At 34.7% G+C, this 21,490-nt stretch overlaps 1 protein-coding gene across 4 annotated transcripts in view; it reads left to right on the top strand.

Moving 5' to 3' along the window:
* The window catches only part of LOC149556080 (uncharacterized), a 115,994-nt gene that overhangs the window by 93,709 nt on the left and 795 nt on the right, over nucleotides 1-21,490 (top strand). For 2 of the 4 annotated variants that reach the window (XM_089830222.1, XM_089830226.1), the window contains exon 6: nucleotides 13,921-14,336. The exons of 1 other annotated variant lie outside the window; for it this stretch is intronic. In XM_089830222.1, coding sequence (XP_089686348.1) covers nucleotides 13,921-14,033 — 113 coding nt within the window. In that variant the 3' untranslated portion in view covers nucleotides 14,034-14,336. Of the gene's footprint in view, nucleotides 1-13,920; nucleotides 14,337-21,490 lie in introns of those variants that run through there. One more of the 4 variants, XM_089830225.1, reaches the window with a different exon arrangement.

Raw genomic sequence — 21,490 nt, forward strand, 5'->3', positions numbered from 1 at the left:
TCCGACAACACATTCACGCTGGACCCTCCGTCAACAATTGTCTCTGTCAGAACGCTTTCCAAAATCCCCATCTCGACGACCGTCGGATGCTGTTCGGATGTGAGTGCCAACAGCATTGGGTCTATTGTCATCACTTCCCTACTGTCCCTTCCTGTGTCCTCTGTTGCTTTCGAAAACGGTGTATGATTCAGAATGGTCGTCCGTAACTGGGGCATTGTGAGGAGGAGGTCACTTATCTTGACCGGTATCTCTGTTTGTAAGATCTGTCGTACAGTGTTTTGTTCTGCGAAGTTCCTTGCCAAGGTGCCAGTGATGTCCTTCAACTGAGATGTCCCCGTCGACGATGCCTTAGCAATTTCCGCCTGCGCCTCCCCCAATTTTCTCTTTTCCTCCGCTTGCCTCCGTGTAATTGCCAAAACCTCCTCTACATCCGTGCCGACAGTGATCAAGTTTACTCCAGACTTTGGACACTTGGAATCTTCGTGATCGTCAGGTCCGCACCATTTGCATAATAATTTTGGTGTGTTTGCCGTGGTACAATCCCGCGCAAAATGACCCCACAAATTACATGCTCGGCATTGAACGATTGGCCGTCCGTTTGCATCATACTGAGTTCGACTTCGGCTCCCATTATTATTGTAATTATTTGTATTGTTATTTTGCCTTTTGTTATTATTCCTGTACCCTCCGAATGTGGCATTGACGGTATTCGTGTTTTCGCTACTACCTGACGGGGAAGCCTCCTGTGTGAGAAGCACCTGCGGAGATCCTCTTCATGTTAAAGGGGCACTCTTTTGTCGAATGGCCCATGATCTGACAAATGTCACAAAATTGGTTCTTTGAACACGATCCTTTAGTATGACCGTTGGTCTTATACTCCGTGCACCACAGTTCACTGCCTTTTGGCTCCTTCTGCATGTTTTAAAACTCTTTCATCATGCGAACCATATCCTTCTGTAGGGCACGAACCTTCTTGCTGTTGCCTTCGTCGTCGCTGCTATCATTTTCGGCAGGCTCGTCGTCATCAGAATCAGAGGAGCTAGTTTTTTTCTTCTTTGTCTTCTATTCACTTTCAAGGTCCAGTGCTTTGTTATACGCATCTACATATGACGACGGTGGCACAATTTTCATTTTCCTCCACAATTTCGAGTGTAGGCCGTCCACGAACCATCTTTTCTGCAATCCGTTCGCCGACTTGCTTTCCATTTTGTTTATTAAGTCTTTTAATCTCCTGGTGTAGACGCAGACAGTTTCGTGCTTCCCCTGTTTGGTATTGAAAATCTCTGCTACGATTTCATTATCATCCCGCAAAAGTTTAAATTCCGCCAGGAACTCCTTTTTAATGTTATCCTAGGTATTCAGCTTTTGTGGATCTGTATCCGAAAACCAATCAATCGCCACACCCCGTAGGGTTGCCGAAAATTGCCTGACCCATTCGTTGGCATCTGTGATTCCATTTGCCCACCAGATCGTCTCACATGTCTTACAATGTCGAATGGGGTCGGCTGTACCATCGCCCTCAAATTTCGGCAGCTTTTCTTTGGGTCCTGCCATCAAAACTGAATTTGGTAGAGGCATTACTGGGTCCTGCAACACTGGCGTTGTTTACTCCAACACTGGAGGTTTGCACTCCCACACCGAAGGTTTGCACTCCCACACCGGCGGTCTGCACTCCCACACCGGAGGTCTGAACTCCTACATCGGAGGTCTACACTCCCACACCGGTGGTCTGAACTCCCACACCGGAGTTCTCAACAACTGCGAACCTTGGTGAAGAAGAAGGATCTTTTAAAGTTGTCTCCCGTGGAAGTGTATCCCGGACGAAGAGGTCACTCCACGCTTGTGCTTCCTCGGCACTTTGAGCCGTGCGAGTTGATGCTCTTCCGTATGAATTCTCTTCCCTCGGCGAACACAATTTCAAGAACACCTCCTGTGCTTCTTCCACCAACTCCACCCGCTGTCGAGTCTCCTCCAACAATTCCTCCGCGCTTCGGTTTCCGTCGGCAATCTTCTGGAATCTCCTCTGGCGCTCTGCCTGCTGTGCCAAAATTAAATTAGCTTGAGCTGCACGAATCTCATCTTTATCCTTCACCGTGTTCTTATTTTTATTCAACAGATTCGGCATTTAATTTCCATCCGCCTGCCTGCGTACTAGGTCCATCGGGCAACAGTGCCAAATGTTTACCGTACTGGTAAAGAAATCAACGCATACAGACAATGAACATGAACAGTAGAATTGTTTAGATTATTCGCATATGCCAGACTTACATTATGCTTCATAATATCCGTAATAGAAGATGATTGATGATTTACAATGATCCTAGACGGGATATAAATACTATCCGCCAAACCTTCCTAGAGGAGTCCATCGGCCACAAACATTATGTCCGCTACAAACTATTTACCCGTCGGCTACAAAATACAAAACACCGACGACAATCATTCCGTCGGCTACAGAATACAAAACACCGATGACAATCATTCCATCGGCTACAGAAACACCGCCGGGACCATCCAGTCGGCTGACACTTGTCAAGTTCAACCTGTGATTCCTGTCATTATTGCGAGCCTTGTTTGGAACTTATGGATTTTCATTTTCCATTAAACTCTCCTGTGGTCAAGCATGACATATGGGGAGAAAAAATATTGAATTAGTTGTCACATGCTTGCAGGAATGGAAGGAATGATCTCTTTCCATGAGGGCCTACAAATCATGCACCTAGCCAAGCTTCTGTAGAGGGAGAATCTGACTTACCTGCTTATTAACTTAGCAATAAATGAAGGTAGTATAACTAATATATTGCCTAGAAAAAAACCAAACAAGTTTAAATTCACATTCTTGAAACAACGTGGCAAAGGAAAGAGAAAACATATCCATATACTTCTACATGTGGTACATTGGAGAGAACAATGTGACTGTGACCACAGCAGTGCATAATACTAAGTAAATTCTAATCTCAGTAGAAGATAGAGCTCCAAGATAAGATAATAAGATAAGATAAGATAATATTGTTAATGTCCAACGGAAAACCACAAAAGCATCTATGGGATTGAGAGCTTACAACCAAGAGAGCTAACAGAAGCAAGAGCACCAAACTGTGTCTGAAAAAAACAAGCAAGAAGTAAGAAGAGAAATACCAAGGCAAGGACTAGGGGTCCTTCGTTGACAAAAAGAAATCGGTCACAGAAGGGTATAACTGTGGGTGATCAAGAGCCCTAGATTGTCTCTGAGAACCACTGGAGGGGTGTCATTTCTGAGAAAGACTGCTGCAGCGTCTCACAGATCTGGAGTGACCGGTGGTGGTACTGGATTACCTTTTCACACCCTATGGTGGAGACAAGGGTGAGAAAAAGGTAGTGATGAGCTGATTAGAGGTATGACACTAAGGAAGTAGTGATTGCAGAGTATGATCATAGAGTAGGTTGGCCTCCTGGAGGTAAAGTGCGAGGCACCACTGATCAATGTAACTGAAGAATGCTGAAAGAAAGAAATTAATCTCTGAATAGGCAATAAAATCTCCCTCTGATCTCATAATAGATAGGGCAATGGAAAATAAAGTGAGTCTTTGTCTCAATCTCCGCTAAAGTACACAACCGATAGATCCGGTCATCTCTATTCATATGTTGGTCAGTTTGGGTCCGAAGACGGTGAGAGCCAACTCTGAAGGAGCCCAAAGAGATACGTAGGGCATGACACCAATGTCGAGATAAGTAGCCAAGATGAACAATAACCCCATCACGGATCTCCAGAAAATGCTCAACATAGAGGGCCATCCTTGTACGTATTCCTCCAAGAGGGTTACTCCAAGTAGTGGTAGCATACTGTCTATAGATATCAAGTCTGACATGGTCGTTCAACTCCTAACGTGAGGGGAGGAGGTGAGCAGGGGGCATCCAACGAGAACTGATAGGGAGGGAGGCAATTAATATCAAACCAATCGAGCTCAGCGAAGAGGTGGCTTGAGTGTAGCAACAGAGAGCTTTAGTGCTAGTATTCGAGCTCGCAATTGTAACAGAGGAGCAATAGGCCAAGGAGGAGTATCTATGTAGATCAATAGTCGAGTCCGCAAAACCACGAAGGCGATGAAGAAACCACGAGCAAATGGAGGACAACTCTTCATTTTCTGTGCCAAGTTCGAAAGCTACACACTTGTCCCCAAAGGTCTTGCATTGATATTTGAAAATCATCATCATATAGAAAATTACATCAATTGGAGATGGCAGATATATATTGGAAAGGGTATTACAATTGTTTTAAGGTACATTGATGACTGATCCATGTGGATGACTATATTTTCAATCAGCTGATAAAACTTCAATGTATGTGTACATCTTTAGCCATGTTATTGTTTCTCTTTTACCATTACCTCTTTTGAATTTGATGCTAACCATGCTGCTAAAAAAATGTAGATTTTAATGCAAAAGTGAGCAATTACAAGGTTATTAGTATATTTATTTAGGTCTTTTTGTCATAACCTTATATTGTCATATAATTAATATAAATTCATTCAAAATATTTATTATTCTAAATATAAATAAATTTATTAAAATATATTAGTCAAAGGGTAAATTCTATAGAAGTCAACGTTGATACTATTGATGATCAAACATAGACAATGATAATAACCTCTATTAAGGAATATATATTGAATTCAAATAACAAATTGTTACCCAGATATTTTTGTGAGTGTTAATTAAATTAATTGCAGAGAGATAGAGAGAGAGATTATTTTCCTTCTTTTCAAAACATATTCTCTCTCCCCGTACTACCTCTCTCTACGTACTAAAACTTCTAGAGAGAAGTTCGGGTTTGGATTGCTTTTTCTTACACAAAATTTTCTCTCCCTGTACTTTTCTCTCTCCACGTACTAAACTTCTAGAGAGAAGTTCGAGTTTTGGATTGCTCTCTCTACACACATTTTTTCAAAAACTACCTCTCTACATACTAAAACTTCTTACCCTAATCTTAACCTGGAGGTTTCAAGAACCCAATCCAAACTCTTATTTCCAAAAAAATGGAATGCCATTCACAGTGCAAGAGAGGAAAATGGTTAATGAGTACATTCATAACATAAGCAGGTTGCATCATTTTGACAGGATTTCTCAAATCAATGAGCTTCCATAAGTAACATTTTTAAGATACTCATGAAGCCAAATAAATTTTATTGTTGTGTGATCCTATAGTTGGAATTCCCACGATAGAGATGATCAACAGGTTGCATTCAAGGATGCATAGAATGCCAATGAAGAAGTCACGGGTAGACTCTGGTATGTCTGCACTTTGTCTTGTCTTCTACACATGGAACGAATTGTTTGACATGGTCAAAGAAAAGAAATTATTGTGAATGAGCAGAGAATGTGTAGCAGAGGACTTGCCGTTCGGAATGAGAATAAAGTTGATCAATTATTTGAAATTATAGTGGTTTATGAATAAGAACAGATGAATTGTTTGACAACAAACATGTCACATGTTCAAAATCATGGGAAAGCCGCAAGTATAAGGCAACGCATGCAAATTGTTTGATCAAAAGTTCTCAACACATATTTGTGAATTTCATAAAGCATAGACAAAGTATGTGAGTTGTTTGAAGTAATGCCAAATGCACACCGCACATAGAGAGTGGCATAATGCATTTAGAAACATGGTGGATATGACTATAGACATGGTGTATAACTTGTTTGGAAATTATCCCTTATCTCTCCTGTTGCGACAACTAATGGAAGCGTAGACGTAGCACAAAAATTGCTTGGTGCATTGGCATATACAAGTAATATGGTGGTTGACCGCACAAGACAAGTCACGTGAGTTGTTTAATTCCAACCGCATGCAAGGAAAGTTTGAAGCAGAGGAAAGACAAACCTTTGTTCAATAGTTTCCGCAAAAACCAAGCATGACCATGTCAAAGGATTCGGCATTAAACCCGTTTAACAAAGTATCAGATACAAAACCGAGGATGCCAGAGAGGAGATAGAAAAAGCAATGAACTGTTTGATGTAATGCCTGAAGGTTGACCTGTAGTGCCTTGCTATTGGTCACACGCGTAAAGTGCCGAAGTGTTTGAGCAAGGAATCTATGTTGATTTAAGGAGTCCCAATCTCTACCAAGAAAAAGAGTAGGTCGTGATGATGTTGAAATGAAGAAAGGGGATTGGCTTTGTCTAAAGTGTGATTTCTTGAACTTCACAAAGAATAATGTTTGCTTGCAAAGTGAGGTGGAGCGTCCCAAAGGGCTATTAAATATTGGGGAATGGGAATGCCCAGAGTGCAACTTTCTAAGTTACAAAAGAAACATTACTTGTTATAATTGTGACTGAAAGTGCCCTAAGGATGAGTACACCAAACATGTTGAAAAAGTTAGAGATGATAACAATTTTCAGGAATCTAGATATCCAAATGCGAGGTTGGAATAAACTTTTAGTAAAACCAGCTCTATGAAAGCTTGGAATGACAACTTTGATGATGATGAGTCGGATGGAGCAGAAGTTGCTGCCTTTGAATATGGAGATAGTTTGAAAAGCAAAGAGGGCCCTCTTATGAATGTGAATAGTGAGAGTAGAAGGGATAGATGCAATGATGATGACTCTTTTGACTTTGATAACGTACCTATACAGGGGAGAGAAAGAGTGAAGTGACAGAAAAAGATTGAAGGTTGGAAAACAGAGAAGCATGTTAGTGATTGGAAAATGGATATGATATTGGTGTCACCCAACGAGAGGGTCAAGGCCTTTAATGACTTTGGCGACTTTGACAAAGATGATGACAAAGATGCCGATGGCTCTAGCCTAAATAGAGTACAGAGTAGGTCATATGCTAGAGAAAACACATTGTCTCCTTATTCTGGAAGAAATGAGAGGGACTATGATTGTGATGAACATTTGAAAGATAATAAAAGGAAGGACTTTGAGTTTTAGGAGACCATTACAAAGAGTAAGTACCAAAGAGACCTATGACCGTTTTGTTGAAGAAGATGATGACCCTTCTGAATCAGAATCTGATGAAGGGCCAATGAAATGGAAGAAGAGCAACAAAGGAAGATCTATGGGGAATAGAGGAACATAGAACAAAATAGGAAAGAGAGATTTTATTGGAGCAAATTCTTATGATTTTGATGACTCTGATGATGAAGATCCATATATGTCAATGAAAATTCGAAACAGAGATGAGGTTACAAAGTTAGCTGCGAGGGGTGTATCTGTTAATTCTAGGGGAAGAAAAGGATTCAAAGATGACTTTGAGCATGACGGTGGTGCAAAAAAAAAAGAGTTTCAGGAATGTTAATGGACATAATTGAGCAGAAAGAAATTGAAAGTAAGAGAGATCACCATGTTTTGATAACCATTCAAGGGAGTTCTAGAGAGTTTGAAAAGATTGCGTGACCACTTAAATCATTATTTTACAAATCAGCATGCCACAAAACATGTTGTTCCAGCTCAAGCACTCATGATGATGATTGTGGTGATAGCAATTATATTAAATTGTTCATGGGCATAGGGATTTTCGTTTTAATTCATCTCTATATAGTTGAAAAGGCTTTAAGAAAAACTTTCCGGTAAAATAGAGGTGGGGTGGGGTTCCTTCAGTTTCTCCCACTTCTTGTTCCATTAGTTATGGTTAGGCATCAAAAGTTAGAGTTGTAAAAATTAGAGTTAGTTACGAACCATCTTTAGACTAGTCAAAACTCTAGCTTTTTAAGTGGTTACGAATCTGAAAGGATAGTTATTCTAGACAAGCTATAAATTTATGAACCTCAATGTAATAAGGGACTTTTTGGATTTGGAAATAAGGGGACACTATGTTGAAGTTTTAGTAGCAAGACAATTTTTGGAAAGTGTGTATAGATCTTGTTCTTGTGATCAGAAATTTCTTGTATGTTCTTGGTGCAAGGAAATAAAAAGGAAACATATTTTGAGTCCTCTTTCTACATATCTGAAAGTTGAAATGTTAACTCTTTCTTTGTGATGGGTGTTTTCACGGTATTGTGCAAATGTTCATGAATTATCGAATCAGCATTGTGTCAGTGATAGCTCTCAAGCGTAGTTCTTGATTGTTTTCATCAACAGTTTACATTGATTTTATGGAAACAATGAAGTCGTGTGGTGCATTCACTATTAATGGTTTCCTTTTTATATTCTAAGTTCTAATCATCTTTATTGAAAAATTAAAAAAATTATCTTACGAGGGAGCTGCCCCTCTAAACGCAGAGGAAGGCCGGATATCAAGGGCCTATCCAATTGTTGGAGAAATCGATTTGCCACACACTCCATTGGGCTAAACCATGTATTTTCTAAGTGACAAATCTATTTACCAACACAAATATAGTCAGCTCATCATCAACGGTGATTGGTCTAAAAACTATTATGAGGATGCTAGGTATGAACATAGATACAATATAACTAGAATGGAGTTTTAGCAGATAAAATAAAGCAATCTGTTAAGATACCATATTTATCAATAGATTGAGATCATTATCCTAAAAAAATAATAAAGAAATAAACTAGTTAACACTCATAAAAGAACACACTTAACAAAGAGAATTAAAGCTAATGATCTGTGTATTGTTAGACATTATCAATCTGAAGAACTTATTGTTGTAGTGACATTCTTAAAATACCAAGTAACCACATTCAATATGACTCTAATCGTTTAGCTACTCATCTTATGCTACTGTAACGATATAATATATGTTGACCAAATCAAGTCAATTTATCTCCATTCAAATTAAAGATGGTCATCAATAATCAATTTGTCAATCTTGTCAACTCCTCTCATTATCGAACATCTTTCATTAATAATTTATAAATAGGCTAATCGATATTGTAAAAGATAAAGTCAAGAACAATGACCGATTATAAACTGATTAATGTCTTATGAAAGGCATGATAATAAATATTAATAAACTGACCATAACTATTATAATAAACTAAACTAAAGTGACTTGGAATTTCAAAGGGAAGCACCCTTTGACTCGTTTCCTATAAACATGGGAAATAGTGAAGATCATTGGAATATAAAAGGAGAAGGAGCCAGCAGTAAGGGCATGGAATGACCAGTCATCTATGCACACAAACACAACATATAAAGGGAGATGTAAAAGGAAGAATACAATTGAAAGTGGAAAAAACTCTTAGTAAAGGATAAGTACGATAAGAATGTGATGAAAAAATAGTATTGCAATTATTAGGACTTGTAATAACCGAGTAGGGAACAAGTGCATATATATAAATTAACTAATTAAATAGAGGATCTCTTATCCTTCTGATGATTTAAGTCGTGCAATTATTAGTAAAGAACAAGTGCATATATACAAACTAACTATATTGTTAGTGTAATATAATCTACTTAAAAACATTATAAATTGACAATACATAGTGATATACTATACTATGCTAACTTAGATATTAGACAACTTGGACTATCCTTTACTAATAGCGCCTTTGTATGATATAACACATTTTCTTTTCACTTATCCCTTGCCTTTGTATGATGTAATCTATGCATTCTACTACCTTTGAATGATGTAACATGGTCCATTCCACCAAAAGATTTATCTATCTTGAGAAGCAATAATCCAATTTAGTATATACACAGAGTATTCTACCTAAGTCACGTTCCTCTTGCAGGTTGATGAACATCAAATAAAGATATATTTCAGTTAAATATACAGAGCATGATTAAGGTGATGGTGTTTTATAGCTATATCTCTCTAATTCATAATAGTTCAACATGAATAATCTTATAATCCATGTAACATTGCAGTGTGTAATTAAAATAACAAATTATCAATGTACTGTGTACATATGCAAATTTTTATATATTTCAAGCTCATAAAGATATTTATATCGGACAATATGGAGTTGATCATCTGAATATTTATTTTAAAATTCTGCATGCGTGCACACACATAACTTACCTATGAAATCTGACCGTGTCTCAGATTAACCATTTCCCTTCTTTTCTGTTCCGTATTTCTAAAGTGTGTATTTGGTCTGTTCTTCCTTCTAAATTCTGAAAGGAAGCAAGATCGGTTCCAAATACTCTTTTCCATTCCAGTGATTTCCTTATACACTGGCCACCTAACACCTTACTTAGGGGTAATAAGAAATCGAATTAAGTCAGTGAGGTGATCAATGTAAGACTATATTGTATTCTTCTTCTGATGATGTGATGTCCCTAGAGTGGGCCCCTAACGGAAGGTGACGTAGGTCTGTCCGTGCGGTTTGTCGCTACCACGTGTCTGGGGTCCTCGCCAACGAGGCTGTCCTGGGGTTACCCCCTTAACGCGGGGAGCTGCTGTTTACTAATAGTCCGGGCTTTTGGTGCAACGGTTACTAACTTGGTATCAGAGCCGGAGGTCTCGAGGTCGAGACCCGCGGAGCGTGGTGGGTTGTGATGTCCCCAGAGTGGACCCCTAACGGAAGGTGACGTAGGTTTGTCTGTGCGGTTTGTCGCTACCACGTGTCTGGCGTCCTCGCCAGCGAGGCTGTCCTGGGGTTGCCCCCGTAATGCGGGGAAGCGCTGTTTACTAATAGTCTGGGCTTTTGATTACTCTGGGGACATCATAGCCCACCACGCTTTGCGGGTCTCGACCTCCGGCTCTGATACCAAGTTAGTAACCATTGCACCAAAAGCCCGGACTATTAGTAAACGGCACCTCCCTGCGTTAAGGGGGCAACCCCAGGACAGCCTCGCTGGCGAGGACCCCAGACACATGGTAGCGACAAACCGCACGGACAGACCTACGTCACCTTCTGTTAGGGGCCCACTCTAGGAACATCACGGATGAATACCATATATATATATATAAAACATTATATTTATATATATAACGTTTGATAGAATGCCAATATTGATATGTATATCCTTGAGAAAGAAATCGATTGTCTTTCCAAATGATCAGTACCGATTGTTTTAATATTTATTATTTTCTGATTTGTTTGCTATTAATCCTCTTTCTATATGTTCTGGTAATATGATTCCTTTCTTCCATCTGATTGGTAATCAATATATATTAATAATCTATATCTACTTATTGACTCTCCAGGGTGCCACCTTCAAATGAGATCAATTCCCATTTTATATCTTACTAACCAAATGGTTGCATTTGAATGCCATTTCTTTACTGGGTGTTTGAACACTTAATGAGAGATCTTTCCCATTCATAACAATATTGCTGTATTTTGATCCTAATGTAATCAATCCCGACTTATAATTGTATTCCCTATTAAGTGGGTTCAGACATTATCATCGATAATATGAATATATCCTTTCTATGTATTTTCACTTAGATTGCATTCGAAGCTCCCGTATCTATTATCTCCAGTGGCTGTTTTTAATAGCTGATGAATTAAGGATCACCAATAGACTTGCTTGTATACTATATTCTTTTAATGCCAAAGTGTTAATATATATTTATTGTATTATGTTACGAAATCTGGTCTTACTGATTTAATCGTATCATAGTTTATCATGTTTTTCTTTAAGTACATTGTCCTTGTTAAGGTTTGCCCAGCAAATAGCACAACTATAAAGGAAGGGCCGGGTGGGAAGGAATTATAGGGCAATCCCACCGACTATAATTGCACCCATCCCAATTAAAAGTGCCCTACTATATTCTAAACTAGAAACTATAATTACAAGTGAAAGCAAGAGGATCCCAATTTTATGGCCAAGTCAGTCACCTAAAAACTAGAGATTCGCCTCTTTGAAACTTTGACTGTCTTTTAAAAGTGGTATCTTTTGATCCAAATATATAAATGAATGGTTGAGTGTTCACAAGACTCCCAATGCAGTTACCGTTTTACCGTTTACATGCCTTTGACTATTTTCATTGAACAATGCTATGATTTTCATGTTATATCATTGACTATTAGTATATGATATTCATTTTATATTATTGATAATTAATATATGATATTCATATTAAATTTTTAATTCTAACATTATATTATTTCATTAATTACTTATATATCTATTAACACGATTGTTCATATTGTTTATTTATTCATTTATAAGTGCCAAGGGTCAGGACATATGCTTTCTGTAACTATGACATGCACACTATTCTGGCCCTCTTCCGCTATTGCTGCATTTTCAAATATGACTTAATTGTGTCAGCGTTGTCTCAAAAAACTATAGGCTGCTTTAATGCTACTCTTGCTATTCTCTCATGAAATAGCCCCTTTAATTGTTTTCTTAGTTTCATAATTTACGTCTGCCATTTTACTCTGCTGCAGATCTAGAGCATTTATAAATCTTATTTTTGGTTTGGACTTAAAAGGAAGTTTTTATCTTGTGCTTGCTGCATCTTGTATCTTTAATTTAAATCTTTCTATCTCTGGTGGCCATAGACTGCATGCTTGACAAAGATTGATGTTTTTTTAGGTTTGACTTCAATTTTGCTTCTGTTCTTTATCACCCAATGCAAAGATAAGTAATACATAGCTTGGTAAAGTCATTATTATATAACGTGTGTATATCTTTTATCTTTTCTTGTAATAATGCAACTCTGTACCCCCTCATTTGTTTACCTAGGTTTTATGGGTCCACACCTAATGCTTCATACTCGCATTCCCACGCACTTGATCAGTTATATAACCTTTGTTTAAATCTTAAGTTTCTTAGTTTGTGCAAATTCACTATAACAACACTATTGCATGTTTGGCGTGATTCATTTAGAGCAGTAGTTGAACTCCTACCGAGATTCCAACTTCTAATCGACTACTAGGGGGAAGGATCTAGTACTTGAACCCGTTCTAATAGTTGTGATAGGAGTTGTTCATTCTATATCTACACTTACTTATATAATAACTATACTTGTTATCTTAATGCCCAGCTTTTTTGACAATAGTGCACTAATTATTGTGACTTTAAAGTTATTAGTACAATAATAACTATTCATAATTGAATGAAATGTACCCTTAGTTATAAAAAACAACCAATGATGTGATGCCACATCAGCTGTGCAATTATGAGAACCCTTTTTGCACTACCACTGGTCTCACTTTTTATTGGGGCTGTTTTGGACAACTTTGCAAAAAAACAGGCTGATGTGGCATCAGCTGTACAATTATGAGAACCCTTTTTGCACTACCACTGGTCTCACTTTTTATTTGGGTTGTTTTGGGCAACTTGGTAAAAACATGCTGATGTGGCATCGTAATTGAAGATGTGGACTTCAAACCTTAGTTATAAGTAGATAAATTGTTATGCAAGTTGCTGTAAAAAATTGGGGTTGTTTTGAAATTTCCACATAAGATTTTGATAAGCACGAAATTAAGGTGCTAAAGTATTGAATCCTCTCTTCTATAACAACACTATTACATAATATTATGATCCATTTAAAACAGCAGTTGAAACATGTGATAAGTAAGACTGCCATCAAGATTCAAACCTCTATTGGCCCACTGGGTTCGCAGGTCTTGTACGTACGGTGAGATGTTGAACTCACATGTTGAATTTGTGTAGTGTTTGTCAGCTTAAAAGGCTGACAGTTACCATTAAAAACAATGTTTGGTCTATAAAATGTAGTAAAATGCATTGAAAAGAGGTTGGCTGAACTGACGTCTGTGTTGAGTTATCCGGATGCTTATATAGATATTTTATTGCTGACTGTTGCAAAAGGGATTGTGGAAGGTTTGGCTAGCCATAGAAGTCTGCATAGAACAATATTTAATCATGAAGTACCTAAGTCTTTTGTGCAAGCTTTGATGCACATTGCACAACAAAGATATAAGCTTCGAGCTTTTCTAGTCTCTAATTTTAATTTGTTTCATAAATGGATTATATTCAATTTTAGCAGTTGAACATCCTGGAGTTTGTCTTAAGACGGTGGCATATACTCACAGCAAAAATAAGCACTATAACAGACAATACTAAATGTTTTTTCTTCTTGCTACTAAGCTATTGCATTTGTTTATGCAGTTGCAAGTATTAGAAATCGCATGGATGCGGCTTTATACACACTCGACAAAAGTAATAGAGACAGAATTACAGTTCAAATATCCGCTCTTGTATCTTCTCTATGTTGCAGGTAACGAGGTGTAATTGGTGCTATTTTAATGGTGAAGAAAGCAGGGATGTAACTTTAGGATGGGGTTATGTGCATCTTGGTTGGGATTAAGGATTTCAAAAATCTCTTGTAGGTCGTCTGTTGTAGGGTGAGAAAGGCTTGTAAGAGAATTGGGAAATACTTGTCTAGACACCCTAGAAGTAATGTAGGATGATAAACGATTCGGAAAAATTGAGGAATGCAAAGATCTATATTAATACTGCTCAAGTTATGTGTTAACAATGAGTGTTATGTTTCAACAAGGACGCATTGCGTCTAGTTCTTGCCATTAGTAATTTTGATGTGTTTTGAATTGAGTAGGAAAAAGTAATATTAATATGATTTGTGAAATGACAATTAATAATTAGAAAGATGTAACATTAGAAAATAGTAAAGAAAAATGTCTATTAAAAAATAAAATATTAAATTCATTATTTGAATAGAACAAAATATAATATTAAAATAATTATTTGAATGGAAGAACATATTTTGAATTTATCAAAGCATTTCCCTATTTATAGTTCATGAAAAGAAGATGAGATGGTTAGAAAGGATTGATTTTAAATAATGTTAATTATTTAAATAAATAATAATTTAGAATGTTTAATCTAAACATTTTAATTTAGAATATATTCAAATTGAAAAATAATTATAAAAATTCAGCACATTGTCAAACTAGTTTGATTAGCTTGATTAATTAACATAGCAATAAAAATGTAAAAGTAATTCTAATGTAAAAGTAATTCTTTGTTTGGTTAGAATTAAAATATTTTGCAAATATAATTAATATAGTTTAGATGTTTTAAAATGTACATGTTTATTATGATTATGTAATTTATTATTAAAATAGATTTTTAAAATATTAACATTGAAGATACAATCAGATTAAAAATATTAATGATAATTTTTTAAAATTTCATAATTAATAATTATAATTTATAATATTATTTTAATTAATAACATATATTTTCATATACATTTGAAAAATAATTAATTGTTTATCACTTTTATAAATATTTGAACTTCACTAATAGAAGTGTTAAATTTTTAATCAAAGTTTAAAGTGTTGAAGAACATTGAGATGGTGAATATGGAATTCAAAGGGCCATTAGGACAGAGAAAATGAGAAGTTCTAGATTTTTGTTTGAATTTGATTTCTTTGGGTTTTAGAAGTTTACTTTTATATATAAATAGAATATTTTTCGTGAGCCTAGTAGACGATTTCAATAATATAGAAGTATAAAATTACGAAACTTCCCACCAGAGAAAATTAGTATAAAAAAGATTGTAAAAACAAAAGGATTAGTTTGTTTCCATTTTTCTAAAACATCTTCCTCATTTGACATGCCATCTTTTGCTTTTTTGATGAAATGTGTGTGTGTGTGTCAGTGTCTAATGCAATAGACCAAATTTAATGTTGTTAAGCATGTCATTCTTATTTTAGTATAATAGGAGCAGACACTTGTATAACATGCATTTCAATAGAGTTCACAAATGTACATTCTAATATGTTCCAAAGTTATAGTACACACAAGAGGCAATGAAAACATCTTTTGGTTATGTAGACTTCAACAAAGTTTTCATCCTAAAACTATTCAAAGTGGTTTTGTGAGCATGAATTTAATCTCTAAAATAGAACTCGGCCATGAAATGTCTCCTTTTGAGGTGTTATTTTACAGGCATTTAGTTGCTAGAATGGTCATTGCTCCTTTAACATGCATCTTGGAAAGGTGAGGAAGTAGGAAAATATTCAAATGATTTTTTTTTTTTAAAGCTTTTGAATAGTGTTCAATTATTTTTAGTTAAAATCTATCATTAATATCTTTACATGAGGATTTTTTATGAAATCTTAATCAACAATTTCTTAGGGTAAAGTTTCATAGTTTCATTTTTTTTCTTTTGAGAAATGAATTTGAAAATAGGGCATATTTCCAAGCATAACTTTAGCTTTGAAGTTGTTCATAAGAAAACATAGATTTTTTGCCATCATACGCATTAGAAAACTTGCAATATGTAATAGTTAATAAGAAAACAAAATCATTTAATTTTATAAGTCTTATTTGAAAGATTGAATAGAAGAAATGTGAAAAGATAATAATTAAAACCTAGAAAAATCTAGTTGATTTGAGCAGTGTAATAACAATTCCTTTTGGTCTCATATTATTTTTCTCCCAGCTAATATGTATTTGATATTTCTAGAACTTTCTTAGAGTGGATAAATTTTCTTTGATTGATGTCATAAAATATCTTTCGGATCCATAAGTTTCTTTCATTAAAATACCTTGAGAAACATTTTTTCCCAATTATTGATGAGTTTTTAGCATTGGCAGGACGAAAAACAGTCTAGATCTACTAATAATGGGCTGCACTTTTCTTTTACAGAAAAGGCCAATGGAACATCATAGAGAAGAATTAAGCTTCTGTTTGCTAATTTTGAAGCATCACCAGTAATCTCGACAAGAACATTATCCATCTTAGCAGCCCTGTAATCCAATTGTGGATAAAACCTATTCACACAATGCTGAGAAATGCCAAAATTAGGTAGCAGCCTAAGTTTTCCCTAAGGCCTAGAAGCAATTATGGACCACAACTACCCAATCAATGAACCGGTAGGTTGCTTGAGGGATCGAATCATGGAATACGAAAAATACCAAAATTGAAAGGAAGAGTGAAGAACAAGTCCTCAATCATCTCATAATCAAGTGCTAGGGGAATATAGATGATCACATACTTATTAATTATGGTAATATAATAGACACAGGATACGTGATCCGGGGAGCTGCCTATAAAAGTCATATAAATGACTCTTCCTCTGGCTCTATGAAAACTACAAGAACCAATATTTCTCTATAGAAATTTCCTAGCCCCCCACCCTCCAATGAGAACAAAAAATGTAGCATACTTGCAAAGCCTACAAATGGATTTTGTCTAAAACAAAATCCTGCAAAGGCTTACATGAAAATCCCAAATTTCCAGCATACCATGTATAGAAGACTCAGGAGTATTAAACAATTGGATGAGTCATGTTCACATGTATATAATATTGTTTAAAAATATACAACTCATCTCATAGAAATAATTTACCTAATTAAGTAGATTTGGGTGAAGAGTATGCCATTGATAGCCAGTGACAATGATCTTCATGGTTTCATCAATCCAACGCAGAAAAAATGGCACAAGGCTACTAAAGTCCTGATGTATGCTTTCTAGCATTATGGCAGTCACTAGAAGCCTATATTTGCAGCAAAAGATCTGTTATTGAGAGAAGCAAAAACTAAAAGCAATTTTATAATACATAAAACAACGCTAAAAAGTGAAACTAAAAACAAATCTCCATCTCCAGAGCAACTAAAATTAAAATAAAATCTCCATCTCCAGCGCCACCACTAGCACATGCATTGATCATACATACTTCCACATACACACTTCCACAACAACATGCAAAGTATAAATTGCGTACTAAATTAGTTGAGTTGAATGTTCCAGAGTATGATGGAACGGAAGAAAATATGTGTACATAATTTTTTAGGAAAGTACTAGATGTTTCCAAGAGATATGTATTAATTACAACCACCAACTAATGCTAGATTTTTTAAGAACTTTATAGAAAAGTCTAAAGTTGAGATAATTTTTTTTTATTGAGATACACTGTTCCACCCATGACTATTCATTGTTTTGGCCAATAAGAAGAGAAATAATAGATTTTTAATAAAGTTCACTAAAGAAATGAAAATTAGAAACATTATAAAAATACAAACAATTACAAAAATTCTATATTTTGATTGGTCAAAGGAAAAAATAAAATAGCATTCACTGAATGCTATAGTATCCTGCCTATGGTAGAAACTAATAAAATTCTAACACAAGAATGACAACAAGAAGCAACAATATGTTTTAGGAACTTAACGACTTTGGTAGAGCCAATCATAGAGAAAAAGGTTGCATTACAATATTTGGTTGTATGGACTTTCAAAATATTAACATATATAAAAATTATAGTATTTTCACTCTAATAATGATTGGAGATTGTTTTCAGATATTTTTTTTTCACTTGTTACATGAATAATCAGGGTTAGTCAACTTTGTTACCTTACTAGTTTAGGTACATGATTTGTCTTGGGTTTGCAACTTAGTTGAACACGTGTGAGGATGTCACAAGGGGTTTGAATTAGCATATGGAATTGTACTGTTATAGCTGTTAACAGATTTTAACATTTTTTGTAGAACATGTTGCAAAGTCTTTAAAACTTGTTAGGGGAGAGGAACCAGTAGTCGTGAGGGCTAACTTGTCAACATGTAGCCGCTACATGGGATGTCGTAAGACCTTTGCTTTTTTGTTGAAATGTAAAATGGACATTGAACTACCTACAACTAAGGTTTGAAGGTGTGACTTATCACACAACTCGTTAAAATAGTGCACATTTGTTTTAAAAATGACTTTTTGAACATTCGACCAAAGCTTAATTTAAAAATCTCTACTAATTGAATTTAAAATTATCATTTGTTGTTAATAAAATATTGTATAACTATATGAAATGTAACATATATGCAACTTAAATGGACCAAATAATTATTATTAATCATAAATATTTGTTATATATAACTTTTATAAATAACACAAAAAGACAAATACTTCAACACAAAAAATTTATTTGTTGTTATAAAAATAACACATTATTATATAAAATACAATATATATCCAACACAAAGGGACCATTAGTTGAACACTAATTTTTTTTTGACAATCTCACACATTTCATAAGAAAATATAAGGCATTTATTGGTATTCACCTTTTATATTTGTGATGATACATATTATTGATATGATTTACTTTATGCATATACATTGCTACCCCAATAGTTGTACACATAAGAATAGTATGTGTACACTAAGATATCAATGTTTATTTAAGTGAGCATATTATGTTTTGAGTGACACACATATATTAGATAGCTATGATATTTTGTTTGAGACAAAAAGTTATTTATTTCACTCATTAATGAATTTATTTATTTATTTTTCTATAACATTTATAAGTTTTCATGTGTTCAAGTATTGGTATATTTTTTTATCAACATTTGGATTTTTTTATATTTACAAATAGATCAATTAATTACGATATATAGTAAAGATGTTTGGAAGATTGGACTCTATATTCACGATAGGGTGATCAACTATTGGATCCCGCTCAACTATTGGGTCCTCTCCCCTAAAACCACTTTTGACAATACTCTTTTCACATATTTGCCTTATATTTTCACATATTTGCCTGATATACTATTGTTTGAGTTTCACATTTGCATTTTGGATTTAAATGGCATACATGAAGAATAGATCAAGTGGCTTACACAAGGCATTTGAACTTGTCTATTTATAAGGCGAAAAAGCAATTGGACCTCCAATATATATAAAAATTGTCACATGATTTTTATTTTTATTTTTATTTTTAAGGTTTTTGATGGTTTACATGAATTCAGTTGGAAATTAGATGCAAACATAGTCTAGGTATAATTTAGCCAACATACAAGTTATTAGTCTTATATTTGTTTGGGTTTGTGTTTACTATTTTGGTTTTAAACATTGAAACGTTATATTTGTGTGTGTGTGTTTGCTAAACAACAAAATTTAAAATATTATATAGCATAAAAAAAAAAAAAACAAAGTTGTTGAAATAAAAATGTTACAATACCACTTTGTAAAACTTGATTGTAATGATATAATAGAATTAAAAAGATTTTCCTGTCAACAATAACCCATCACCAATCAAACAAGAGTTGTGTGCAGCTTGAGTTTTTGTCTTAGGTAGGGGTATAGGAGAAAGTGGAGTAGAAAGGTGAAAAAAGGGGAATAGTTCTATTTATTTACATCTACTAAAGTGCATTTCCCATATTTTGAATATATGTCTATTAAAGTGCAACTACAACGTCTCGTTTGATTTATCTTTTGAAGGATGTTCATACCCTACTCCAAAGCTTCCATTCTAATACCAACGTCCAAACAAGAAGTATTAAAAACGTAGTTCAAAATCCACAAGCATACATTAAACATGGATAGAGAAATTTGCAGGATAAAACTAGTGTACAAGATTAAGGCAAGACTAATACTATCAACATGATCTGGAAAATAGTGCAATAATAACAACATAAGGTTGGGATCAAAGTTTTCCTTTCATGTTTTGAATTTTTATTAGGATCACTATGACAAAGTCTCACCTTATCACTTACTAGTGATCATTAATTCATGACCAACAGACTGGTAAACAATGTGGCAGATTTCTTGAAGAAGATATAGAGTTCTTGGGTATGTAATAAACAATAATACCTATTCTAAAACCTTATGCAAAGAAATTGAGATATGAAAATGTACAACTAAGAATACCAAAGAGAATATGTAAATTGAACTAACATTCTTTGTTCAAGAGCCTTATGAGAAGACAACTGAGTTTAGGCCTATGAGAACACCAATTTAAAAACAGAGAAGAGAAGTGCAAATATAATTGAAATTCATATCCTAAATTCATTCATTGACATAAGTTCTACCCTAACAAAAAGGTAGAGAAACATGAGGAGGGTGGGGACATGGAGGTAGTTTTATGCCCCATTGCAACAATTGAATGGTTTTAGGCATATGAAGATATCTTTTGACAAACACCTAAGTTCTGCATGGGATAGGTTAGTTCACATTATATTTTGTGTATGAATTTGAACTATTAAAATGAGTTTCTAATATGGAAATTGCTACTAATCATGTGCGTCATTTTTATTGTCTAGTGCATATACCATTGCTCTCCCAGATGCAAAGTAATTTGTCTACTTGCTTGATGTCTTGAATAATGAATCTATTAGGGTAAAAGTACAAACAAGTGTCACCTTTTATAAAGGAACGAGATATGAGAATGCAACAGTTCAACATTAATGACAAAAAAAGGGTATTTGTGTTTAGAATTTGAAGATGATGTAAATTGATGAAATGTGTAGAATTAGAAGAATTTTATGCCTATAATTTTTATAATTTTTTTGAGTTAGAATTTATTCATTTTTTTAAATTTTGAAGTCCCTTTTTTAACTGTAAAAAATATAGGGTGTAGTTCCTGTCAAACAAGTATATGCAAATCAATCTTTTTTTGTTTTGATTTAAAAATATCTTATAGATGACATGTATAGCTAGGGAAAAAAAAAAGAAATAATTATTTTTAATATATATTTTCTTTGTTACAAATACTCAAGCTCAACCTTATCAAACTCCAACAGCTTTTTCCTCCCGTCAAAACTTCCCTATCAAATCTACACTTTGAAAAAAATTACATATTTGTGAAGAGGACTCTCTCCTCTAGAGATAAATATATTTTAAATTTTTTTTGATATAATTTATTATTTTTTTTCTTTTTTGAGGGAGCATCTTTTGAAATGTTGAAATATTAGCTTATAATATTTTGAAATTAT

This window comes from Cupressus sempervirens, chromosome 5 (assembly GCF_028749045.1).
Source record: "Cupressus sempervirens isolate cs-2001-9-10 chromosome 5, ASM2874904v1, whole genome shotgun sequence".
NCBI classification, from domain to species: Eukaryota; Viridiplantae; Streptophyta; class Pinopsida; order Cupressales; family Cupressaceae; genus Cupressus; species Cupressus sempervirens.